Source organism: Ciconia boyciana, chromosome 31 (assembly GCF_034638445.1).
Source record: "Ciconia boyciana chromosome 31, ASM3463844v1, whole genome shotgun sequence".
Classification (NCBI taxonomy): domain Eukaryota; kingdom Metazoa; phylum Chordata; class Aves; order Ciconiiformes; family Ciconiidae; genus Ciconia; species Ciconia boyciana.
The window spans coordinates 671,689-695,367 of NC_132964.1; the positions used below are offsets into that span (position 1 = coordinate 671,689).

At 68.9% G+C, this 23,679-nt stretch overlaps 2 protein-coding genes across 5 annotated transcripts; one reads left to right on the forward strand and one right to left on the reverse strand.

The window, feature by feature from the left end:
* The first annotated feature begins 30 nt into the window (after nucleotides 1-30).
* COL5A3 (collagen type V alpha 3 chain) lies at nucleotides 31-23,593 on the forward strand. Of its 4 annotated transcripts, XM_072848485.1 has the most exons (69): nucleotides 31-280; nucleotides 1,225-1,889; nucleotides 2,113-2,223; nucleotides 6,568-6,735; nucleotides 6,899-7,112; nucleotides 7,194-7,356; nucleotides 7,886-8,008; nucleotides 8,180-8,326; nucleotides 9,441-9,551; nucleotides 9,631-9,792; nucleotides 9,922-9,969; nucleotides 10,079-10,120; nucleotides 10,195-10,257; nucleotides 10,450-10,524; nucleotides 10,662-10,745; nucleotides 10,823-10,879; nucleotides 11,005-11,058; nucleotides 11,175-11,228; nucleotides 11,367-11,420; nucleotides 11,526-11,579; nucleotides 11,652-11,705; nucleotides 11,790-11,834; nucleotides 12,044-12,097; nucleotides 12,258-12,302; nucleotides 12,532-12,585; nucleotides 12,687-12,731; nucleotides 12,853-12,906; nucleotides 13,016-13,060; nucleotides 13,148-13,201; nucleotides 13,301-13,345; nucleotides 13,571-13,624; nucleotides 13,862-13,969; nucleotides 14,050-14,103; nucleotides 14,190-14,243; nucleotides 14,533-14,577; nucleotides 15,113-15,166; nucleotides 15,332-15,376; nucleotides 15,540-15,593; nucleotides 15,778-15,831; nucleotides 15,908-15,961; nucleotides 16,058-16,165; nucleotides 16,322-16,411; nucleotides 16,505-16,558; nucleotides 16,752-16,859; nucleotides 16,978-17,085; nucleotides 17,465-17,518; nucleotides 17,659-17,712; nucleotides 17,852-17,959; nucleotides 18,109-18,162; nucleotides 18,318-18,371; nucleotides 18,460-18,513; nucleotides 18,631-18,684; nucleotides 18,860-18,967; nucleotides 19,138-19,191; nucleotides 19,475-19,528; nucleotides 19,734-19,787; nucleotides 19,908-19,961; nucleotides 20,108-20,215; nucleotides 20,375-20,428; nucleotides 20,515-20,568; nucleotides 20,681-20,788; nucleotides 20,909-20,962; nucleotides 21,165-21,200; nucleotides 21,317-21,370; nucleotides 21,513-21,756; nucleotides 21,926-22,038; nucleotides 22,205-22,273; nucleotides 22,411-22,647; nucleotides 22,774-23,593. In XM_072848485.1, the coding sequence occupies exons 4-69, from the start codon at nucleotides 6,600-6,602 to the stop codon at nucleotides 22,918-22,920; spliced, it is 5,214 nt and encodes a 1,737-aa protein (XP_072704586.1). In that variant the 5' UTR covers nucleotides 31-280; nucleotides 1,225-1,889; nucleotides 2,113-2,223; nucleotides 6,568-6,599; the 3' UTR covers nucleotides 22,921-23,593. The 4 variants fall into 4 exon arrangements, with proteins under 4 accessions (XP_072704586.1, XP_072704585.1, XP_072704583.1 ...); XM_072848484.1 differs by lacking the exon at nucleotides 31-280 and having other exon boundaries at nucleotides 723-1,889; XM_072848482.1 differs by lacking the exons at nucleotides 31-280; nucleotides 1,225-1,889; nucleotides 2,113-2,223 and adding an exon at nucleotides 4,703-4,870.
* RDH8 (retinol dehydrogenase 8) lies at nucleotides 909-2,896 on the reverse strand. Its single transcript, XM_072848324.1, has 6 exons — nucleotides 2,791-2,896; nucleotides 1,971-2,132; nucleotides 1,698-1,877; nucleotides 1,504-1,597; nucleotides 1,233-1,416; nucleotides 909-1,133 (listed from the first exon to the last, which is right to left on the reverse strand). The coding sequence occupies exons 1-6, from the start codon at nucleotides 2,894-2,896 to the stop codon at nucleotides 909-911; spliced, it is 951 nt and encodes a 316-aa protein (XP_072704425.1).
* Nucleotides 23,594-23,679: the final 86 nt, after the last annotated feature.

Below are 23,679 nucleotides of genomic sequence, written 5' to 3' on the forward strand. Positions count from 1 at the left end.
TGCGTCACTTCCGGTCGGTCCCTAGCCGGCGTGCCCCTTGCCGCCGCTCCGCGTTCCGCCCGCTGTTGCCATGGTTACGCGGCCTTCCCGCTCCCCCCGGCCCTCTCCCGCGGCACCGCGGGGTCTCCCCCGGCCCGGCCCGGCCTGGCCCGGCCCGGCCCGACCGTCCCTGCTCCCGCCATGGCGGGGTGCGAGGCCTGAGGGGCCGGGGCCGCCTCACCCGCCCACCCGGCCCGGCGAACCCCGGGCCCCGCCGTCCCGTATCGCTGCCGCCGCGAAGGTCAGTGCGAGGGGGCGGCTGTGGGGGGCGAAGTCACACGCTTTACTGGAGACCCTCAGAACCCCCCCCCTCCGGGGCTCATCAACACCCCCAGAGCCCCACCGGGCTCCCCAGGTCCCCCAGAGACCCCCCCAGGTCCCTCTCAGCCCCCCTCCAACACCCCCAGGTTCCCCAGGCCCCCCCCCCTCGCAGGCTCCCCAACACTTCCAGGTCCCCCAGAGCCTCCCCGGGTCCCCCAGACCCCCCCAGGCTCCCCAACACCCTCAGGTCCCCCAGAGACCCCCAGGCTCCCCACCCCTCCAGGCTCCCCAAAGCCCCTCAGGCTCCCTAAGGTTCCCCAAGGCTCCCCCACCCCTCAAGTTCCCACAACTCCCCCAAGGCTCCTCAACCCCCCCAAGGCTCCTCAACCCCCCAAGGCTCCCCACCCTCCTTCCCACCCCATGGAAGGCTCAGCCCCACTGGGACCCCATTCTGCTGGGAGAACCCCCCCCATCTCCGTCTCCGGCACCGGGGACCCCCGGGGGACATGTTCAGCCGCCGGTGCCGTCCGTCCATCCTGCTGTAAGCGATGCTGGGGGGTGCGGGGCCGCAGCCGTAGCCCCCTCCCCCCCGCCTTGGGATGCCCCGCTCAGAGCGGGGTGACCCTACGTCGGAAGCAGCCGCAGGTGAGGCACCGCAGGGCGCCCATGCTGAGGTGGAAGAGGGTGCCGTAGTCGAAGAGCAAGCGGTAGTAGGTCCTCACGGACAGGTCCCCCGAGGGATCCGCGTACTTGAGGGCCACCAACGGCGTGTAGAGGCGGTTGGTTTGCGTGCGGAAAGCCGGACGCCTGGCTCCGATCACGTTCACAATCGCCTGCGAGCGGAAAGGGGGGGAGCTCAGGGCCGGCGGGGGGCTCGGAACGGCCCCCAGAGCCTCCTCAGAAGCCCCCCACACCTCCTCCCAGCCCCTCACCTCGGCCACGGCGGCGGGGCTCTGCCCCAGCGTGGCGAAGATCTCGTGGGAAGCCGGCAGGTACACGTCCTTGAAGTACCGCACGGTAGCTGGGTCGGTGCCGGGAAACTCAGAGCGCGAAACCTCCTCCATCAGCTTCAGCTCGAAATCCGTGTTCACGGGGCCCGGCTCCACCATGGAGACGCTGTGGGGCCGGGGTGGGTGCTCAGGGTGGGGTGCCAGAGCCACCCTTGCGCCCTCTGGGGTCCCCCCCGCGCCCTCTCGCACTCACAAGACGTTGAACTGGAGCAGCTGCACGGCCAGGCTCTCACAGAATCCCTCCACGGCGAACTTGGAGGCGGCGTAGACGTCGTTGAAGACGATCCCTGTGGGCAAAGAGCTCCGTGAGACCCCTTCTGGAGCGAGACCACCCCCTTCCCCCCCCCCCCCCACACACACACAGCGGGGACCCCCTCCCCGCCTCACCCTGCAGCCCCATGACGCTGCTGATGACCACGATGTGACCGCTCTGCCGCCGCTTCATATCGGGGAGAACGGCCTTGATCATCCTCACGGCCCCGAAGAAGTTGGTCTCGAAGATGCGCTTCATCTCCTCCACGCTGATACTCTCCACGGGACCGACGTGCCCCACGCCGGCGTTATTCACTGCGGCACGGTGTGAGTGTGTGTGTGTGGGGGGGCTCAGAGACCCCCTCCGGCCACCCCACGCAGGCCCCCCCCACCCAGCACCCCGCTCACCCAGCACATCCACCCGTCCCCCGGGGATGTTCCCCATGCACTCCGCCACCGAGCTGTCGCTGCAGACGTCCAGGCGTTGGATGCTCAACGTCTTTCCCAGCGCCGATCCCGCTGCCTCCTCCAATTTCTCCTTTTTCCGCAGGTCCCGCATGGTGGCGATGACTGCGGGGAGCCCCGGCCCCCGTCAGGGGGACCCCGGATGCCAGCCGGGGTTGGAGGGTCAAGCCGGGACGCCGTTCCCTAAGCTGCTTTGGTAACACGGCATTTAATCCCCCCTCGGGACTAATCCCCGGCCCTGGCTCGGGGTCGGTGGTGGGACAGCGGAGTTGTGGGGACACACACATGTGCGACAGCAGGTGACACGGGAACGAGGACGGCATGCGGGGACCGCACGCGTGTGCGTCCATCCGGGTGGGAGCGTGCTGCCGGCCCCGGTTATGCGTGTGTTTGCGCTCGCAGCCACGCGTTGCTCGTGCTGTCCCTGTCCCCGTGGGGCTGCCCCACGTCCCTGGCTCCGCTCCGCCTGGCAGGGTGGTGGGTTGGGGGGGCACAGGGACGCCTCCGTGTGCTGAGGGGGGGGGGTGTCTGCGAGCTTGGGGCCACGGGATTTCAAGTCCTGGGGGCTGCGAGGAGAAAGGAGTTCCGGGGCTGGATGGACGGGGTGAGCAGGGAGCGGTGGGACCCCAAATCCCGCACCCTCCCCAGGCCACTGCCCCATGCCGGAGGGCTCCCGTCCCCTCCTTGCCGGGGCAGCCGTGGGGCCGTGGGTCAACGGGGGTCTCCTGGGACAACGTGGAAGGGTCCCCTCCCCGCTCCTCACCCTGGTAGCGCTGCTGGGGGTCCTGCGCCAACCTCACGGCGACGGCGAGGCCGATGCCGGAGGAGCAGCCGGTGACGAGGACGGTGCGGAGCGCGGGGGTGGCCATGGCTGCGCTGGCCCGCGGTCCAAAGGCTCTTATGAGATCAGGACCCAGCGTCACGTGGGAGCAGGATCAACCTCCCCCTGGGGAGGGCACGGGGGTCCACCGGGCCTCGGCCCCCTCCCCTGCCCGCCGGCACGGGGCACGGCAAGCCCCTCAGGGACCCCCCGGCCGGGGTACGTGGCATGAGGCCAGGCGACGGCCCGCGTGGCTGCGGTCCTGTAGTGGGGTGCCCACCCTGTGCCCATCAGGGACCCCACAGCCCCCCAACCTGTCACGGGGGGCGGGGGGGGGTCCGTGGGGAAGCTGGGAGAAGGTGGCTGAGGGTTGGGGAGGGGGCTGCGCTGCCCCCAAAGCCCGGAGGGGGAGGGCAGGGGCTCGGTTTGGGGGGCCGGGGGCATCCGTGGGGGCTTGTTACTGCAGAGACGACGGTAAATATTTGCCGGGAAATGGAAAACCGGGGGAGCGGAGCCGAGCGGCCGTGACTCAGGCGATGAGGCAATGGGGCGACTCCGGCCAACCGGGCCCCGGGGGCCAGCCCGGCCGAGCGGCAGCTGCACCGTGGGGTGGGGGGGTCCCCAAAACCCCCCAGCCTTGCTGTGGGGACGAGCGCTCCAAAATCCCCAGCCTTGGTGTGGGGCTGGGAGCGGGGCGGGGGGCTTTGCGCCCCAAAACCCACCGTCCTTGCCGTGGGGCTGGGAGCGGGGCGGGGGGCTTTGCGCCCCAAAACCCACCGTCCTTGCCGTGGGGCTGGGAGCGGGGCGGGGGGCTTTGCGCCCCTAAACCTCACTGCAGGACTGGGAGCAAGGTGGAGGTCTCTGCACCCCAAAACTCACCATCCTTGCTGTGGGGCTGGGAGCAGGTTGGGAGGCCCTGCACCCCAAAACCCACCGTCTTCGCTGTGGGTCTGGGAGTGGGGCAGGGGCTATGCACCCCAAAACCTCGCCGTGGGACTGGGAGCAGGTTGGGGGTCTCTGCACCCCAAAATCCACTGTCCTTGCTTGTGAGGCTGGGAGCAGGTTGGGGGCTCCGCACCCCTAAACCTCGCCGTGGGGCTGGGAGCAGGTTGGGGGGCTCTGCACCCCTAAACCTTGCCGTGGGGCTGGGAGCAGGGTGGGGGTCTCCGCACCCCTAAACCTCGCCGTGGGATTGGGAGCAGGGTGGGGGGCTCCACACCCCAAAATCCACTGTGCTTGCTTGTGAGGCTGGGAGCAGGTGGGGGGCTCCGCACCCCTAAACCTCGCCATGGGGCTGGGAGCAGGTTGGGGTGCTCCGCACCCCTAAACCTTGCCGTGGGGCTGGGAGCAGGGGGGGGGCCCCCGCCCCCCTAAACCTTGCCGTGGGGCTGGGAGCAGGGTGGGGGTCTCTGCACCCCAAAATCCACTGTCCTTGCTTGTGAGGCTGGGAGCAGGTTGGGGGCTCCGCACCCCTAAACCTCGCCGTGGGGCTGGGAGCAGGGTGGGGGTCTCCGCACCCCTAAACCTCACCGTGGGGCTGGGAGCAGGGTGGGGGTCTCCGCACCCCTAAACCTCGCCGTGGGGCTGGGAGCAGGGTGGGGGTCTCCGCACCCCTAAACCTCGCCGTGGGGCTGGGAGCAGGGTGGGGGGCTCCGCACCCCTAAACCTCGCCGTGGGGCTGGGGACTCTCGTCGGTCCCCGGCACCGTTCGGGGCGGTGGGAACTCGCAGCCGGGACCCGCCGGTGTCGGTCCCGGGGCCCGCCCGTGGGCCGGGCCGGGCGGGAGGCGGGGGCTCCCGGCGGGCCGGTCCTCCCCTCCCCTCCTCTCCCCTCCCCTCCCCTCCCCTCCCCTCCCCTCCCCTCCCCGCAGCCCCGACGTGCTTGGAGCGGGCAGGGCGGGCTACGAGCTCCGGTACCGGGCACCGGGCACTCACCGGGCCGGGCATGGAGGGTCGCCCGGTCCCCGCCGCGCTCCTCGCCGCCCTCCTCGCCGTGCTGCAGGGGCTGCCCCCGGCCAGGGCAGGTAACGCGCACCGGGTGGAGGGACCCCACGCCCACGCGTGTCCCGCTCCCCCCCCCCCCCCCCTCACGCCACGGCTCCGCGGGGAGGTGGGGGGTACCGGCAGGCTGAGCCCCCTGGACCCGGCGTGGGGACCGGAGGGACGCGGGTGTCCCCGCGGGATCCCCGGTGCTGTCACGCGTGGGGCCCCCCGGGGGCCCCGCCGCCTTCAGCACCACGGACAGGGCCGGGGGGGGCCCACGGTGTTCCCGGGGGGGGGGTCGGGGCACCCCTGGGGGCGCCCCGCCGGGATGCGGGGCGTGGGTGTTCCCCGTGGGTCCCTTAGGGGTGCTCCCCCCGTATCCCTTGGTGGGGTGCTCCCCCTGGGGAGGGAGTGCTCCCTGTGGGAGAAGGGTGCTCGCCCAGGGCAGGGGTGCACCCCACGGGTCCCTTGGTAGGGGTGCTCCCCCCAGGGCAGGGGTGCACCCACTGGGTCCCCCCTGGCAAGGGTGCTGCCTCCGGGCCGGGGGGGGCAAGCGGGATGAGGAGCCGGATGCGGGGGTCCCCTGGCCGGCCGGGGGGCAGCGGGGGGGTCTGGGGGAGCACCTGAAGCGTGAGTAATGGGGATTAGCACTGGTGCGGGCTCCCACAGGCTGTGGGGGGCCCCCCTCCTCGCCCCGCTCCCACCAGCTTCGCCGCACCCTACCCCTTGGCTTTACCAAGAGCGGTGCCGAGCCGCTGGCACCCCTGTCCCCCCCTCCTCAGCTCCCTGAGCCCCTCACGCCGCACACACCCGCGTCTGGCATCCGGAGGGGCTTGGCCGGTACAGCCACTCCAGGGCCACCCACCAGCCCTGTACCGGGGGTTCCCAGCCCGGGGTGGGGGGTCCACACCCCGGCACACCCCGGCCGGGTGACAGCTCTCCCCGGGGAGCACCGGCAGGAAGCCGGACCCATGTGCCGGGGTCAGGAGGGCCTGAGAGACGGCTCGGCCGGAGCGGGGTCAGCCCGTTCCCAGCCTGGCCCTGTCCTGCCGTGCCCCCGCTCATGCTTGGGGTGCCCCAGCCGGGCTGGGGGGGCTGGGGGCAGCTTGGGGAGCCCCAGGAGGAATTGCTGGGCCCCCCTTCTGGATCCCCCTGCCTGGCCTGCCCAGACAGGCCTCTCCGGCAGGGAGGGTGGCTGCTGCCCCGGGCTGGGGGACCCCCCCGGTGCTCTCTGATGTGGCTGCAACCTCGCCCCCAGCCCGCACCCCCCCCCCACCCACACCTGGCTGTGCCGGATTAACCCTCCACACGCCCGGGCACAGCCGATGATCGGGGTCCGGCTCCCTGCAGAGAGAGGGCAGCACCCCCAACCCTCTCCCCACACCCCCAACCCTCTCCCCACACCCCCAGTTGGGTGCAGCTGGGCTGCGCTTAGAGGTGACAAGGGGAGGGGGAGGGTGTCTCCCATGGGTGACGGAGCCCTCCCGCCCCACGGGGTGCACCCGTGCCGTGGGGTGCAGAGCAGGGCCGGGGGCGGAGGAATGCGGTGAAGGAATCTGGCGGCCGCGGGACCAGACCTTGGGCCCACACAGCTGCCTGGCACCGGGCCGGCCCGGCTTGGCAGGAGGCAGGCAGGGGGATGGGGATGTGGCCGCGGTCCTCGGCTGGAAGCACAGAGAACGGCCGGGGTGTCTCCAGTGGGTCCCCACCCCCTGAAGGGTCCCTGTTCGCCCCGCAGTGGTGCCCGTGGACGTGCTGCAGACGCTGGGCATGCAGGATGGCCGGGACGGCGTCTCCGTCACCGCTGGGATCTGTCTGCAGCGCCCGGGGACCGAAGACCCCGATTTTGCTTTCCGCGTGGACAACCGCACCCAGCTCAGCGCGCCCACCCGGCAGCTCTTCCCCGGTATGGCACCGGCTGACCGCGGGGCCACCGAGCCCATCACGGGGTGCAAACCGAGCCGCTCCAAGGGCGAGCATCCCCTTTCGGGGTGCAGAGCCGCCTCTCGGGGCACACCGGGGCGGGGGGGGGCTTAGCTTGATGGCTACCCCCTTCCTCCCTGCTGCAGATGGCTCCTTCCCCGAGAACTTCTCCATCCTGGCCACGGTGCGTGCCCGGCGCGGAGGACAAGCCTTCCTGCTCTCCATCTATGATGAGCGAGGCGTGCAGCAGCTGGGCGTGGAGATCGGACTCTCACCCGTCTTCCTCTACGAGGACCAGGAGGGGCGGCCAGCCCCCGAGCAGTACCCCGTCTTCCGCAGGGTCAACCTGGCTGATGGCAGGTGAGTGCCGGCGGGGGGACGGGGACGGGGACGGGGGGTCTCTCCGGCCCCTCTCGCTGCGACCGAGTCCTGTCTTCACAGGTGGCACCGCGTGGCGCTGGCCGTGGAGGGCACCAATGTCTCCTTGCTGGTGGATTGCCACCTCCTTGCCATGCTGCCGCTGGAGCGGGGACCCCAGCCCCTCGTTAGCACCGAGGGGGTGACGATTTTCGGGGCCCGCCTCCTGGATGAGGAGGTGTTCGAGGTGGGTCCCTCCTCAAATCCTTGTGCCAGAGCCCCTGGCTGTCTCGCAGCGCCCTTGCCTTGGTCATGAGGGCTCTGGGGAAAGGGGGGACCCAGTTGCCGCGGTCGGTAGAGGCCCTGGTTGTGCTGGGGGCTGCTCCCCGTCCCCATGGGGTGTCCCCGTCCCCATGGGGTGACCTGGTTCCCCTTCCTGCATTCCTGCCCGCTGCAAATGTCAGGGGCCATGGGCAAAGAGGCGTCACTGAGGCAGCAAGACGAGCGGGTCTGGCTCCCCCCGCCCATTTTGTCCCCAGCACGCAGACAAGGGTCCCTTTGTTCGCTCGCCGCCCCCTGCACCCTCTGCCCGACCGAGGGGGTGTCCACGAGCCGCCCACGGACCGGCCGGCTGCCGCAGGGACGGGGCTGGCCACGAGCACTGGCTCTTGCACGCGTGTCCGGGGTGTGCATGGGCACCCGACCAGCCCAGGGTGCGGATACGGGTGGGAAGAAAACCCACTCCCTCATGCTCCCCCCCTTCTCCTTTGCCATAGGGTGATGTCCAGCAGCTGCTGATCGTGGCTGATCCCGAGGCCGCCCGCTCCTACTGCCAGCTCTACATGCCAGACTGTGACCAGCCCCTGCCCTACCCTCTCCTCGCCCCCTTCCTGGAGGAGGTAGGCACCCAAACTGGGAAGGGGAAAGGCTGGGGGGGACCCTTGGGAGCCCCCACCCTGCTGGGCAGCCCGCAGGGATGCTGCCAGGCTTGGTGTCACGGTGGGGGGAGCTGCCAGGGCCCCTGATGCCCGCGTTTCTCTCCCCGCTGCCGTCTGCGCTGCCCCTCGCAGAGCGGCCCGGAGCCCACCACCGCCCCACGTAAGAAGGGCAAGAAGGGAAAGGGGAAAGGCAAGCGGAAGGGCAAGGGCAAGAAGAGGAGGAACAAGGAGCTGCCGGAGCAGCACGAGGCCTCTGTGCCCTCTGTCACGGCCAGCCAGGTAGAGAGTGTGACTAACCTGCCTCCGCGGCTGCTTAACCCACCCCGGTTAACCCACTTCTGCTAACCTGCTGCTTGCGCTTGGCTGCGGCGTGCCCGCTCCCCAGCTTGCCACTGCCCGCTGGCCAGCGGCGTGCTGCAGCTTGGCTCCGGGACCCAAATTGGGCTTAAATACAGAGCGGCTCCAGGTGTGCATGGCCTGAGGCGGACCCAGATGCGTCCCAGAGCTGGCGGTGCCTGTGCACGAAGCTTGTGCCGTGCCGCGCGCAGCCTCTTGCATCCAGAGCAACTCCCAGCCTCCTCTTTGCATGGTCTGGGACAAAGCGGGCCGGCTCCAGCCGCTCTGGCCCCCGTGGAACCGGACCTTTGGGTCTGTTGGACGTGACTGCAGGGCTCTGGCCAGAACGGCTCCTCCCTGGGATTCGGGGGATCCCGGGCGGCCGGCGCATCCCCACAAGGACGCCGATCCCGCTGTCACCTGGGGCTGAGCCATCCCCACGGCTCCTGGCCTTGCGGAGCGTGTCCCAGGAGCTGGTGGGGACCCCCTGGGTGGAGACGCCAGGGCAGGGCAGGAGCCAGCACCCCGCCTCTGCCTTCGGCCCCTTTGGCTCTGGAAATGGGTCACGGCTGCAGCTGGGGACGGCGGCGCTGGCCAAGGGCGGCCTGGGGACGGTAGCCCCTCCTGCTGATGAGTCAGCCTTGGCTGAGCCGGGCCGGAGAGACCCAGCGAGGGGTGGCCGTGCTCCAGGTGCTGCTTGGAGCCAGGGGCCGTGCGGCCCCGGCATGGGGGGGAACGGCCGCCCCCGCGCCTGGGAGCAGCAGCTGCCGAGCCCTGGCTCGCCTTCCCCTCTGCCCCAGCATCGCTGCAAGTCGGCGGTCCCCGAGGAGCGGGAGTCCCGGTGCCTTGTCCCAAAAGGGGAATGGCTCCAGTGTCCCAAAGCCAGGCAGGAGCTGTGGTGGGGTAGGGATGTCCCGAGTCCGACCGTGGCCCCCTGCAAAAGCAGGGCATCCCCCAGCCCTGCCGGCCTGCGGGACCCCACAAGGGTCATGGGCCAGCACCTCCCTCTGCCGCAGCGCTCCCTTCCTCACCCTGCGCCCTTTCCGCATCGCCCAAGGCCAGCGCGCCCACGCCGACGCCGTCCGCGGAGGAGAGCTCCCTGCCGCCGGTCCCCTCCAGCCTTGCCACCACCGTGAGCGTCACCTTGAACAGTACCAGCCCCTTCGAGGTAGCACCAGGGCCGGGGGCTGGGGCAGGCAGGGGATGTACCCCCCCCTCCACACCCCCAGCATCTCCCCGGCTCTTAGGACACCAGTGAAGAGCTTGTGCTTGAACTTGAGGAGGATGGAGTCGCTGGGGCTGGCAGCACGGAGCTGCCAGGCTACGAGGACTACGACGATGGGGACCCTGCGAGCCGGGAGCGGTTTGGCCCCGCTGAGCGGGAGGAGGTGGTGATCCAGGCTCCCCAGGTAACGCTGGGGACAAGGACCGGGGTCCCCCCCCAGCTACGGCTGGCCAAGCAGTTTGATACGGGCAGTTTGGAGCCCTTCACCCCAGCCCAGCTCTCGGCCGTTTCTCCTCACCCCAGTGTTTTGCAGGAGCCCAGCTTGAAGGGGGAGAAGGGCGAGCCAGCCATCGTGGAGCCGGTGAGTGGGGCATGGCCCCCCTGGGGACGCGTGGCCCCCAGCCCTCTGCGGCGCCCCAGGGCCACCTATCTGAGACGGTTCGCAGGACGGGGCTCGCTCTCTTCTTTAGGGTCGGCGATTCGAGGGGCCACCGGGACCCCCAGGCCCTGCGGTGAGGAGCGAGGGGCTGCTGTGGGGAGGGGTTGGAGATGACAAAGCGTTAACGTGCCTCTGTGTTCTCCGCAGGGGGAAACAGGTCCCCTGGGACCACCGGGGCTCCCAGGGCTGCCCGGGGACCCTGGAGATCAGGTATGGAGCAGATGGGGAGGGCTGTGACGGGGTCCAAAGCCGCCCTGCAGCAGGGCTGGGGCCGCAGGCGTCCCGGCGGTCCTGCTGGTGCATGCCGGCGTGCATGCGGGGCGATGGAGCTGCAAGCCCTGACCTGACAGCCTGGCTTCTGCCGGCGCGATGACGGCTTATCCCCCGCTTCCCCTCTGCTAGGGTCCCGCGGGACGGCCAGGGCTGCCAGGAGCTGACGGGATCCGTGGCCCGGCAGGGACCATGATCATGTTGCCGGTAAGCGCTGAGGCAGGATGGGACCCTCGGGGACTCTTCTGCCTGCTCCCCGTGGAGTCTGGTGACACAGAGCTGGCCATCCCCAGGGCTGGGGGCCAGTGGCTTCCCCCGTCCCTCACCCTGCTCCTTCGTCCCAGTTCCAGTTTGGCGGAGACTCCCTCAAGGGTCCCACTGTCTCTTTCCAAGAAGCCCAAGCCCAAGCGATCCTGCAGCAGGCGAAGGTAAGGACCCCCGCGACCAGCCCCCTCTGCCCAGCCTCCCCGCTCCCCCTCACCCCTCTCCTCCCTTCTCTCCCCAGCTTGCCATGAAGGGTCCCCCAGGTCCCATGGGGCTGACCGGCCGCCCGGGACCTCTGGTGAGTACGGTTGGTGTGGGGGCCGCTGTGGGGAGCCCACCCCACTAAGATGCACCTTGTTGGGCACATCTCCTCATCGAGCCGAACCCTCGTGGTCGGGTCTCCACGCTCTCCTGTTTTTGTAGGGTCTACCTGGACACCCAGGCCTGAAAGGAGACGCAGGGGCCACGGGGCCACGGGTGAGTCTTGCTCGGCTGGGCTGTGCAAGGAGACGGCACATGGGGTTATGCCCCGGCAGACGTCTGGCAGGCGGCAGGCAAACCCAGCCCTGACACCTTCCCCTCTTCTCCATCAGGGTCCCCGGGGAATGCAGGGACCACCGGGGCCGCCAGGGAAGCTGGGCAGACGGGTAAGCACTGGGGGTTCGGGTTTTGCCTCCCCCAAATCTCCTGGTCCTCTGTCACGTGCCAGGGTGCCCCTTTCCCGTCCCTGTCCCGAGGACCTCCGAGCCTCGGGCCCCTTCCCACTCCCTCGACTTGTCTTGCAGGGTCGCGCTGGAGCGGATGGTGCCAGGGGTCTCCCGGGGGAAACCGGACCCAAGGTCTCGTGCGTGGGGTGGTATCGGTGCTGGCAGCAGGGTGGGGGCCCATGACACCCGGCAGAGGGGGTGATGTGGGCTCAGCCTGACGCCTTTCCTACCCCCCAGGGTGACAGGGGCTTCGACGGGCTGCCGGGGCTGCCAGGCGAGAAGGGCCACAGGGTAAGTGAGACCGCACCGTCTCCCCTCCTGCCACCACCATCCCCACGCCACCTCACCCTCTCTCTTCTGCAGGGTGACATGGGGAAGCCAGGACCAGCGGGCCCCCCCGGGGAGAAAGGCGCCAAGGTGAGGAGCATGGGGAGGGATGGGGAAGGATCGGGCCCTGCTGGTGTTGGCAGGATGTCCTCAGCTCCGCTCTGTCCTCTCTAGGGCTCGGACGGCCTCCCAGGACCTCGGGGACAGCCTGGGGAACCCGTAAGTACCCGCTGCCAGCACCGGGAGCCTGGCCTGGCTTCTCCCCCAGCCCTAGGAGCAGTGCAGGGCATGCTTGGCCCCCAGCTTCCTCCCTGCGGTTTTTTGGAGGAGAGATTTGGGCACAGGACTGCCCCGCCCCGAGGAATATGGGGTGCTGGGGTCAGTGCTGCCATCTGAGCCCCCACTGACCCCTCTGTCCTTGGCTCTAGGGTATGCGAGGCCTGATCGGCTCACGCGGCTCCCCTGGGCCCCCCGGACCACCGGTATGAGACACCGCTCCTGCCTGTCTGTCTGTCCATCTGTCCCTGCCTTGGGCCAAGGGGATTTTTCTCCATCACCCATCAGCCTGGGCACGGCACTGTCCTTGTCACGGTGTCACCTTGGGGCGCAGCATCACCCTGACCCTCCCTCTTTCCTCCGCAGGGTGCCAGTGGCATTGACGGAGCGCCGGGGCCCAAAGGCAACGTGGTGGGTGTCAATGGGGTCCCCCCTGGGAGCACCCAGCCCGAATTAGCCAGCAAGACACCGCGATGCTCCAGGGAGGGGGAGGCAGGGCTGGAGTGAGAGCTGTCACGTGCCCTCATGGGGTGCGTGGGCCGGGAGGGTGCACGGGGGTGCAGCGAGGGTCTGAGCGGCACATCCTGGGGTCTGAGGGGGTTTTCTGCTGTGCTGACGGACTTTCTCTGCCCCCCGCCAGGGAATTCACGGCGAGCCGGGACCCCCGGGACAGCAAGGGAACCCCGGTCCGCAGGTACGTGGAGGTGATGGGGGGCCAGCGGGGTGTCCCCGTGGGACTGGGGGCTCGGGTGCTCCCTCAGTCCCTTCCCAGCACCCCGGTCTGTTCTCTTGCAGGGTCTGCCCGGCCCCCAGGGCCCCGTGGGGCTGCCAGGGGAGAAGGTGAGTCAGGACCCAGCATGAATGCGGGGGTCCGGAGCTGCCCCAGCTCTGAGCGGGTGCTGGGGAGCCACAGGGGTGACCCCAGTCCCTCTGCGTCCCCACACGTCCTCCTCTCGCCCAGGGCCCACCAGGGAAGCCAGGAATACAGGGCGTGGCTGGTGCCGACGGACCCCCAGTGAGTACCTGCGAGGGGCTGTGGGGTCACTCCGGTCCCCGGGGGAGCGGGGACTGCAGGGCAGCGTCACCGTCCCGGCTTGGGGCTCACCTCTTGTGCATCCCTGCAGGGTCACCCCGGCCGAGAAGGGCCGGCCGGAGAGAAGGGCCTCCAGGTAAGGGGCTCATGCCCTGGGCAGGGGGAAGGGGTCCTCTTTCCAAGGGGGGGATCCCGTTTTTGCTGACTTTCTCTCTGTCCCCAGGGCCCTGAGGGTGCCCCTGGTCCTGTCGGCTATCCGGGACCCCGTGGGGTGAAGGTAAGCACAGCCTCCCCCTCTGCTGGGCTCTGCCGAGGCACGGTGTGGGGGTGTCCCCCAGGTTGGGGTCATCCCTCCAACCCCTCTGTGTCTCTGCAGGGAGCTTTTGGCGTGCGGGGTCTGAAGGGCAGCAAAGGGGAGAAGGTAAGAGGTGTCGTGGAGAGGGGACAGCCGGGGATGGGGGTCCTTGTCCTACGGTAGCCGTGGGTCCCTGGTGTTGGGGGGCACTCATCCCTGCCCTGAAATAGCTGCAGGTGGGGGCAGCCCCTCTGTATTGGGATTTGGGGCTCAGCCCCACGCTGTGACCCCATCTGGGGCTTGCACCAGGGCTAACGCAGTCCCAGCTCCCCAAAATGTGCCTCTGTTCAGGGAGAAGATGGATTCCCCGGCTTTAAGGGGGACATGGGCCCCAAGGGTGACAGGGTAAGTGGGGTCCTTGGGTGGGGTTGCTGGGGGTCTCGTCAGGGCTGTGTGGGTTGGCTGCAGGTGCCACGAAGCCCCGTGGGGTTTTTCTGGCTGGGTGCAGGATTTGGGGTGGGGCGGGGGGAGGCATGGAGCCGAGGGGGGGACAGCTCTGTCTGGGGGGACAGCTGGGGACCCAAGGGAGCAGCCCTGCCCCCCTGGCAGCGTGCTCCCCGCACCTCTGCGTTACCGTTCCAGGGTGACCAGGGCCTGCTTGGCCCCCGCGGCGAGGATGGCCCCGAGGGGCTGAAGGGGCAGACGGGTCCCGTGGGGGAACCGGGTGCTCCTGGCCCTGCAGGCGAGAAGGTGAGGGGACCCCGTGGCTCTGTGGCCCCGTCCCTGTGTCCCTCGTAGCCCACGGCTTAACTCTGCTCTCTCCCTCGCAGGGCAAGCTGGGAGTGCCGGGTCTTCCGGGCTATCCCGGGCGCCAGGGCCCCAAGGTGAGCACAGGAAAGCCTTTGGGGTGTCCCCAGGACCCCAGGTGCCTCGCTGGCCCTGGGTTATCACTTATCCTCTCTCTCCTTAGGGCTCCACTGGCTTCCAGGGTCCCATGGGGCTGGCAGGAGAGAAAGGCAAGAGGGTGAGTCAGCCCTATCCCGCTGTGGCACCCCGTCCCGTCCCTCTGGACCATTCCCTGTCCCCCACATCCTGCTCTGCCACCCCCTCTGCGAGCCAGAGAGGGGCTGGGTTGAACTCAAAGCTGGGGAAGGGACCCAGCCCCGTGGCCGTCTCCGTTCCTGTGCTACGTGCCCTCCCGCAAACGCACTCGGGCACGCTCTGTCCCCTCGGGGGGGACGTGGGGGGGAGCGTGGGTGAGTGGGGGGCTGCCCCATGCACTGCTCTCCCCACCACCTCCTCGTTCCCTGCAGGGCAAGGCCGGCCAGGCTGGACAGACTGGACAGCGAGGGTCCCCGGTGAGTAACCACAGCCCCGGCCCCGAGCTGGGGGTGACAGGAATCACCCCGTGTGCCGTGGCCGGTGACTACCGCAGGGCCGGCTGTATCCCACCGTGACCATCCCAGGGTCCAGCTGCATCCCACCACAACCATTCCCGGGTGGATTGTCTCCCACGGCAACCATCCTAGGGCCGGCTGTAACCCATGGCAACAGAGCTTGGGGTCTGCCGTATCCCACAACAACACACTCGGCAGCCTGCCGGTATCCCATGGCAATTAGGCTGGAGCCGGTCATTTCCCACAGCAACCAGACCCTGGGGACCACTGTAATCCACAGTGACCGGATCCCAAACTTCCGCCTGTATCCCATGGGAACCACCCTGGGGCCAGCCGTGTCCCTCCCGGCTCCCTGCCCCACTCCAATCCCGGTCCCCCAGCTCCCCACCCCGCTCCCTGCACTGTACCCCCCAATTCCAACCCCGTCTCCCCCTCTCCTTGCCCCACTCCCTGCCCCACACATTCTCACCCCGCTCTTTGCCTCCTGCCTGCACAGGGCCTCCCAGGGGAGCGAGGTCTGCCCGGTCCCACGGGGAAACCCGGCCCGAAGGTAGGTGGGAGCCTGGCCACGGGGTCCCCGCTGTCCCCCACGTCCTCATCTCCCTGCTGTTATCAGGGCTCCTTGGCCGTGGGTGCTGGCAGTGGGTCTGACGTGGGGTGGTGGGGAGGGTGAGGGTCTAACGCTCCTGCCCTCACCCTGTTTCTGTCTCCCCAGGGAGATCCTGGCCATGACGGGGCCCCCGGTGCGGTGGGAGAGAAGGTAAGTGGGGGGCGGTCAATGCACAGCGGAGGGGTGTCCCCCTGCAAAGGGACCGAGTAAAGGGAAAACGGGGTGCTGGGCATGGGGAGAGGGTCTGGGTGCTGTGGGGCCAGGGGGAAAGGCCCCTCTGCCGCTGACCTTGGGTTATCTCTCCCTCCCACAGGGTCCCCAAGGTCCGCAGGGACCCAATGGCTTCCCAGGCACGAAAGGTCCCCCTGTAAGTGGTGATGTCTGTGCGTGGTCCTGCCCTGGTCCTGCCTGTGCTTGAGACGGCGTGGGGGACAGAGTCGGGCTGGCACATCCTCCTCCTCCCGCTGCACCCTGTGGGGTGCAGGCAGCGGAGGGGGAAGCCCAGCTACGCAGTCTGTATCCCCCACCCTGTTACCTCTGCTCCTACCCAGGGTCCTGCCGGGAAGGATGGCTTGCCAGGACACCCGGGACAGCGTGGCGAGCCGGTGGGTCCTCTGCCTCCCTTGCCTGGGGTGGGGGACGCCTGGCAATACCCAGCGTTAACTTCTCTTTCCTCTGCAGGGGTTTCATGGCAAAACCGGCCCCCCCGGCCCCACAGGGGTGGTGGGACCCCAGGTGAGTACTGGGGATGGAGGCAGGAGGTGTTTGTGTTGAAGAGAGCCCGGTGGGATGGAGGCACCCCCTGATGCTCACCCTGCTCTTTCCCCACAGGGTAAATCAGGCGAGACGGGACCTGTGGGAGAGAGGGGGCACCCGGGCCCCCCTGGTCCCCCTGGGGAGCAGGGCTTGCCTGGAGCTGCTGGCCGAGAAGGAGCCAAGGTAGGAGCCGTGCTGGGGGTCCAACCGCTCACCCGGACCACCACAAGCCTGAGCCAAGCGGGGCTGGGTCCCCTCTGAGCTCTGCAGGGCACGAGGGCTCTCCCCAGCTTGCTGGGGACGAAGAAAAGCTCTCTGCTACTCCTCTCCACCTTGCAGGGTGACCCTGGCCCCGCTGGCATCCCTGGTAAGAGCGGCCCCCCAGGCATCCACGGCTTTCCCGGCACACGGGGGGCACCCGGAGAGACGGTCAGTGCTGTCCCAGGCTTGGACACAGCCTGTTACGGTCCTCGGGAAAGGGGAGTAGGGTCCTTTCTAACCATTTTCCCTGCCCTCCTACAGGGTCCACCTGGCTTGAAGGGTGGGGAAGGTCCCCCTGGTCCCCCTGGACCCACAGTGAGTACAAAGGATTGTGACATTTGAGGAGTTATCTGGCGTTTTGGGGTTTGCCCCGGAATATATATACTCATTGGGGAGTAATTTTGCCACCCTGCTTAAAATTCTAGTTGATAAAGAGAAAGGTTTCTTTGGAGAGGAGGAAGACTGCCGGGGCCTTCTTCCCTCCACCCCACCTCTCTCTTCTCTCCAGGGTTCCCCCGGAGAGCGAGGCCCCACGGGGGCTGCTGGAGGCATTGGACTGCCGGGCCGGGGGGGTGCACAGGGTCCCCCCGGTCCCATTGGCGAGAAGGGCTCCCCGGTAGGTGCAAGAGGGTGTGTGGGGTGAGGCAGGAGGTGTGGGGCAGCGCTGGGACAAGCTGTGTCTCCCGTGCGTCCTGGCCAGCCCTGCTTTCAGCCCTTCCCCTTCCTGCTTGCAGGGTGAGCGGGGTCCCATGGGTCCGGCTGGGCATGATGGGATCCAGGGTCCCATGGGGCTGCCAGGTCCGGGCGGACCCCCCGGCCCCGCCGGAGAAGATGGGGACAAGGTAAGTCGGGGGGACGCAAGTCAGCACCTCCAGCAATGGCTCCTTTGCACTTCGCTACCGACAGCACAGGGAACGGACCCCGGGACAAGTGTTGGGGACAAGTCCCCTCGCAGAGGGCATGTCCCAGGGCTGGGGGACCTCCGGGATGGGGCAGGTTTCCCCTATGGCTTCCCGGGAGTGGGGATTCCCCGGGCGGCAGCGGGCTGTTGGTCCTGGCAGGCTTCCTTGGCACTGCTTCCCAGGTGGTGGCAGGTTTCCCCAGTGCCGGGATTTCCTTGGCCGTGACTCCCCAGCCATGGCAGCTTTCCCTGGCTGCCAGCACTCCCTCCTCGCCGTCTCTCGCTGGCCGCGGGCTCTCACCGTCTTCCCTTTGCGGCAGGGCGAGATGGGGCTTCCCGGACAGAAGGGCAGCAAAGGCGACAAGGGCGAGGTGGTGAGTGCCGAGGGGCTGCTCTGCCTGAGAGGGGGAGTTCTCCGAGGGGCAGAGCAGCTCCGGGAGCTGGGGGAGGCAGGAGCAGTCAGGCAGATGTTTGGGGGCTGCCCTAACCTTATGTGGGTGCTCCTGTCCCATAGGGCCCTCCGGGACCGACAGGAATCCAGGGACCCATCGGGCACCCTGGCCCTGCGGTGAGTAGCTGCCGAGCACCCTTCCCACCCCCTTAACTGAACCCCACCTCCCTTCTTGGCTCCCTTCCCCACCCTTCCACCCCACACATCGGGGTTTCTGTGGGGCAGGCAGCGCTGAGCCCAACCTCTCCCTTTGCAGGGTGCGGACGGGGAGCCGGGGCGCCGCGGGCAGCAGGGGATGTTTGGGCAGAAAGGAGATGAGGGATCGCGGGGTCACCTCGGCCTAAGCGGCCCCCCTGGCCTGCAGGTAAGGAGCGGAGAGGGGTGGGCTTGGGTCTGCCAGGACAGAAGGGACAAGGGACACGCGACTCCGGGCTCTGCGCAGCCTGCCCGGGCACCCTCTGCCTTGCCCGAGGGGCTTCCAGACCCCCCGGGGCTAACCCACGCTCCCCGCAGGGCATGCCGGGCCCACCAGGCGAGAAGGGTGAGAACGGAGACGTTGGCCCCATGGTAAGGAAACACCACGGCCGTCCCATTCTGCGTGCCCACCGCTCCCCCTCCGCCTCCTTCCGCCCTGTCTCCAGCTTCCCACATCTCCCTCTCCCGTGGGAGCTGCACGGCTCGGCCGCCCTTTGCAATCTGACCCCCCTCTGTACTTCCCACAGGGCCCCCCTGGCGCGCCGGGACCTCGTGGGCCACAGGGACCCAGCGGTGCCGAGGTAAATACGTCCCTGGGGGGCTCGGCGGGGGGCTGCTGGATGCAGGGGCTGCCCCCAACGTGGGTAGCCCCCATCCTCTTGCCTTTAGGGCCCCCAGGGAATGCCGGGCGGCGTGGGACAGCCAGGTGCCGTGGGAGAAAAGGTAAGTCTGCATTCGGGAGGGCGGCGTGGGTCTCAGTCTGGGTGCTGGGGCTGGGCAGAGCTGCCCGCGCCACCCAGCACCCGGCAGCATCTGCCCCGTTGCTTTTCTCTCGCCCAGGGTGAGCCGGGTGAAGCGGGAGATCCCGGAGCCCCGGGGGAGCCCGGACCACCCGTGAGTATCGCAGAGGGGAACACGGTGTGTTGTAGGGGGCAAGCCAAGGAGAGCAGGGGCCAGATCCTGCTCTCGCTGACCACAAAAAGCACGGGCAGAGCTCCTGGTGAACATTTTCCTGCCCCAACCGCCCCTTCCCTGCTCTAACATGACCCACCACCCCGTCCCTCCGCAGGGTGTGAAAGGAGATGTGGGGGAGAAGGGAGACGTGGGGCAGTCGGGAGCAGCTGGACCCCCTGGCAAAAAGGGCCCACCAGGAGAGGATGGAGCCAAAGGCAACCTGGTAAGGGAAGGAGCGAGCATGGAGGGGCCGGGGGACGCTGCCCTGAGCCCCCGCATCCTCCCCCAATAGCCCTGCAGGCTCTAATCGCTTTCCCTGCCTCTGCTTTCCCAGCACGCAGAAGGTCTGGGGCTCCCTCCCAGTCCCACGCTCGTGTCCCCTTCTCTCTGCAGGGTCCCGTCGGCTTCCCTGGTGATCCCGGCCCCCCCGGAGACCCTGGCGTGCCGGTGAGTAGCCCCTCTTCACCCCTTAGAGAGGCCACAGGGCAGAAGCTGCCCCACTCCCGGGGTTTCCCCAGGGCTGAGGCCAGCACCCACGTCCCCTGTGGCGCTCCGGTGTCACCCGCTGCCTCGCTGCCATCACCCTGGGGTGGTGATGGGGTTGGGAGGTGCCAGGATGCCACGGTTCTCTCCCTGCTCCACCTCGCCGGTGCTTCCCGGTGCCCCGACAGCCCGGGGGTGGGCTGAGGGGGCTCGGCTAGGGGAGTGCTCACCCTCCCTTGTGTCACAGGGTCTGGACGGAGCTGCTGGAGAGAAGGGTGACAGCGGGGACCCCGGTCTGCCGGTGAGTGGGGCAGCTGGGGGTATCACAGCTGCACGAGGGGGGGTCGCATTCCCAGTGGGACCACCCTGGGCTGGGGGGCTCAAGGGGCTCTAGCTGAGCTGTGCTGCTTCCCAGGGCTCTTACGCATCCCTCGTCCTCTGTGCTTCCCCTAGTCCCGACTGGGGGACTCTCCCCTCACCCCAAATTCCCACTGGCTTCATTTCAGGGTCCACCAGGTGCATCAGGGGAGCCGGGTCCCCCGGGTCCCCCCGGACGGAGGGTGAGTAGGGGAAGGGCGAGGGTTGAAATGGGGAGGGACAGCACGGGGTGAAGTGGGACTGCAGGTGGGGCTGGCCCGGGCCAGCACGCAGCTCCCGGTGTCCCTTGTGTCCTTGTCCAGGGGCCCGTGGGACCGATGGGGCGCGAGGGCCGTCAGGGTGAGAAGGGTGCCAAGGTGAGCAGTGGCCAGTACACCCCAGAGCTCCCCAAACCCACTAAAAACCTCCGCCAGCCTGTGGCAGCACCAGAGCCCCCCCTGACGAGGTGGGGCTGGGTCCTGCGGGGTGCCAGCCTCAGCTCTGTCTGTCCTCCTGACCCCAGGGACAGCCCGGCACCGAGGGGCCACCCGGGAAGACGGGCCCCGTGGGGGTACAGGGGCCGCCGGGACGGCCGGGCTCCGAAGGACTGCGTGGGATCCCCGGCCCCGCTGTGAGTCGGGGACTGCGGGGGGGGATGTTGCCCGTGTCCCCAAAGCCCTGGGGGACATCCCCTCGGGCACGATGGCTGTAGCCTGAGGGGTTACAGCTTGGAGGGGTGTTTTGGGGGGGCTCAGCCTCGGGTCCCTCGCCAACACCGAATGTCTTCCAGGGCGAACAAGGCTTGCTGGGGGCTCCGGGACAAGCGGGACCACCTGGCCCCCTGGTAAGTCAGGGTGAGCGAGCCCTGGGCACGGGTGATCTGAGCTGGGCACAGTCCAGGGTGCCTGACACCCTCTTGGCCTTTTGCAGGGTCCCGTGGGTTTGCCCGGCCTCAAGGGAGACCCTGGCCACAAGGGAGATAAGGTGAGATGAGGTGACGGTCGTGCAGGAGCTGGCGTCCCTCACCCCGGACTCGTCCCTGAGCCCCCCCCTGGTCCTGGCAAGGGGGCTGCCTGACGCTGCCCTTCGCCCCCAGGGCCACGCTGGATTGATTGGGCTCATTGGACCGCCGGGAGAGATGGGGGAGAAAGGAGACCAGGGGCTCCCGGGCATCCAGGGCCCCCCGGGACCCAAAGGAGACCCTGTGAGTATTTGGTGTCTCCCCTGGGCTCCGGGCTTGGGTGAATGTGGGGGGAGACAAGGTACAGGGGCCGATGGGGCGCAGCCCCCTCGAGCACAGGGCTGATGCTGTCTCTACCCACAGGGTCTGGCTGGACCCACCGGCCCCGCTGGGCCCCCCGGCCCCCCCGGGCTCTCGGTGAGTATCTGCCTGCGCGGTGTGGGTTCACCAAGGGTCTCCTGCCTGCCCTTAACTCCTCCGCAGACCCCTGGGGGCTTCATCCCCGGGAGGGTGAGAGGGGCAGGGGGGAACCCGAGCTCTGGGGAGGGGTCGGGCGTAGCTGCCATGGGATCACCGCGTGCCCAGCCAGTGCCCCTCGCCTCTCTCCTCTTCCTCGCAGGGACCCTTGGGCCAGAAGGGCTCCAAAGGCTCACCGGTGAGTGCTGGCGAGGGATGGGGATGGGGGGGCAGCTCCTAATGTGCTCCCAGGGGAGAACCCGGGGCCCGTCACAGGGAACGAGTGCTGTGGTGCTGAGTCCTCTTCTTTTGCAGGGTGCTCTGGGCCCCCGAGGTGACACAGGCCCCCCCGGCCCCCCGGGACCACCGGTGAGAAAGGGATGCGCTGGACAGACACACCACTTCATGTGTGTCCCCTCCCGGGAGGGTTCCGGTGTCCCCAGACCCCCCTCATCCTGCCGCCCGGTCCCTCCATCTCCTGCTCTCACCTCTTCATCCCTCTCTGTCCCAGGGCCGCCCAGCCGAGCTGCTCGAGCCGCTGCCCTCGAGCCGGAGCAGGAGGCACCGGCGGGCAACCAAAGGGGCTCCAGGGGAGCAGGGAGCCCCCCCGGATTACGAGGGGCTGGAGGAGGTGTACGCGTCGCTCAGCTCCCTGCGCACCGAGGTGGAGCAGCTGAGACGGCCCCTGGGCACCGCCGAGAGCCCCGCGCGGGTCTGCAGGGAGCTGCAGCTTTGCCACCCGCACCTCCAGGACGGTGAGGTTTTGGGGGGGTCAGTTTGAAGGACACCCCCTCCGAGGGAGGGGGGGGGACTTTTTATCATGCCAGGCAGTGCCCCTGTGGCGTGTCCCTGGCCAAGGCTCGGCCAGAGCCAGCAGGGAGCCAGACCATCTGTCTGTCTGTCCTTCCTGCCCTCCTTTCCCAGGCGAGTACTGGATTGACCCCAACCAGGGCTGCTCCCGAGACGCCTTCCGGGTTTTCTGTAACTTCACAGCCGGCGGCGAGACCTGTCTTTTCCCCGATAAGAAGTTCGAGGCTGTGAGTTTGAGCGAGGGCAGAGAGAATCTGGGTGTCCAAAACCACCCCCCAGCAGCCCTCCCAGTGGGGATGCGATGGGGACAGCTTGGGGCTGGCTTTTCCTCACGCTCCGTGGGGCCAGGGGTTGGAGAGGCTTCGCCCCCGACACCGTCTCTGTCACCCGCAGGTCCGACTGGCCGCCTGGAACAGGGAGAAGCCGGGGACGTGGTACAGCACCTTCAAAAGGGGCAAGAAGGTGGGAGCGTGGGAGCTCCTCGTGCTCCGGCCTTGGGGTGGGGGGAAGGCAGACCCCGCCCCGTGTGGCATCGCCCTCTGGGCAGGCGGGTGCAGATGGGTGCCTGTGTCTCAGCCCCTGCGCCGTCCTCCTCCCAGTTCTCCTACGTGGACGCGGACGGGAATGCCGTGCCCGTGACCCAACTCACCTTCCTGCGTCTCCTGAGCGCCAGCGCCCGCCAGAACTTCACGCTGAACTGCCAGCACGCCGTCGCCTGGTACGACGCTCGCGCCGGCACCTTTGCCCGTGCCCTGCGCTTCCGCGGGGCCAACGAAGAGGAGCTGGGGCACAACCACCCGGCTGCCCCCGTCCGTGCCCTCCACGACGGCTGCCAGGTGAGTCCCCACGCCACGAGGACGCCGTATCTCCGTCTACACCGCCTACATCCCCCCATCGCTTGTCCCAGCCTGCCTATGGCGTACCCGGCCACGCCGTACGCCACATTTGCCGCCTTTCCGCAGGGACGCCATGGCCAGGAGCAGACGGTGCTGGAGGTGACCTCGTCCCGTGTCGAGCGGCTGCCCCTGATGGACGTGGCCGTCATTGACTTTGGAGACGCCAACCAGAAATTCGGCTTCGAGCTGGGCCCCGTCTGCTTCATGGGCTGAGCGCGGCCCCAGACAGCGCGCGGGGAGGGACGGCTTGGGGGCGGGTGTCTCCGCTCCCTCTGCCGCCCCCCGCACCAGGGACAGTGACCCGGGGCCTGCTCTGGCATACTCAGGACTTGGAGCTGCCGCAGTGCCATCCCCTCCTGCCCGCACGGCCCCCCCTTATTTATACTGCCGGCTCCCTGGGGGGGCAGGGGGAAAGCTGGGGCAGGGTGCCCCAAACTGTAGGGAGGGGGTTCGAGCCAGCGCCCTCCCCGTGGTGCTACAACGCTCCCCGAGAGCCCCCTTAGTGAAGCACTGGACGTTACCCTCGGCACGGCAACACCGTGAGCCCCATCCCGACGCCTGCGGGGACCGGACGGGCCCGGATCCAGCCCCCTCCCCGGCTGCCACGGAGCCGGTGTCCCCATGCCAGGCTAGGACACGACCCGGGGGGGACTGGGTGGTGGGAGTTAAACCTCCTCCTTCGCCCCCACAATGCTCTGCCCCCCCCCTTGGGGGGAGTGGGTGGCGGGGGGAGCCCCCCTGCCCCTTGGGGGGAATCGCCCCAGCTCACGGCAGAGCCCGTCCCGCGCGGCAGAGGGGACGTGGGGAGGTTGGGGACAGGGCTGGGGCCGCACGCGAGGCTCAGCCCCGGTCCCGGTGCCGTTGCAGTTACTGTACGATAAACCGACTGTATCGAAGCCGTCTCCCACCCCCGATCCTTGCCGATTTCCATGGAAACGGGCAGCTTTTGCGGGATGGATGGGGGCTGCGCAC

Bases quoted from the DNA above. Each gene is read 5' to 3' on its own strand.
- RDH8 (XM_072848324.1), bottom strand. From the start codon at position 2,896: ATGGCCACCCCCGCGCTCCGCACCGTCCTCGTCACCGGCTGCTCCTCC. The intron at 1,878-1,970 runs GTGAGCGGGGTG...ACCGTGCCGCAG, and splicing joins GGGACGGGTGGATGTGCTGG to TGAATAACGCCGGCGTGGGG. The intron at 1,598-1,697 runs GTGAGGCGGGGA...CTTTGCCCACAG, and splicing joins CAGCGTCATGGGGCTGCAGG to GGATCGTCTTCAACGACGTC.
- COL5A3 (XM_072848482.1), top strand. From the start codon at position 4,792: ATGGAGGGTCGCCCGGTCCCCGCCGCGCTCCTCGCCGCCCTCCTCGCC. The intron at 15,832-15,907 runs GTGGGTCCTCTG...TTTCCTCTGCAG, and splicing joins CGGGACAGCGTGGCGAGCCG to GGGTTTCATGGCAAAACCGG. The intron at 19,788-19,907 runs GTGAGTAGGGGA...GTCCTTGTCCAG, and splicing joins CGGGTCCCCCCGGACGGAGG to GGGCCCGTGGGACCGATGGG.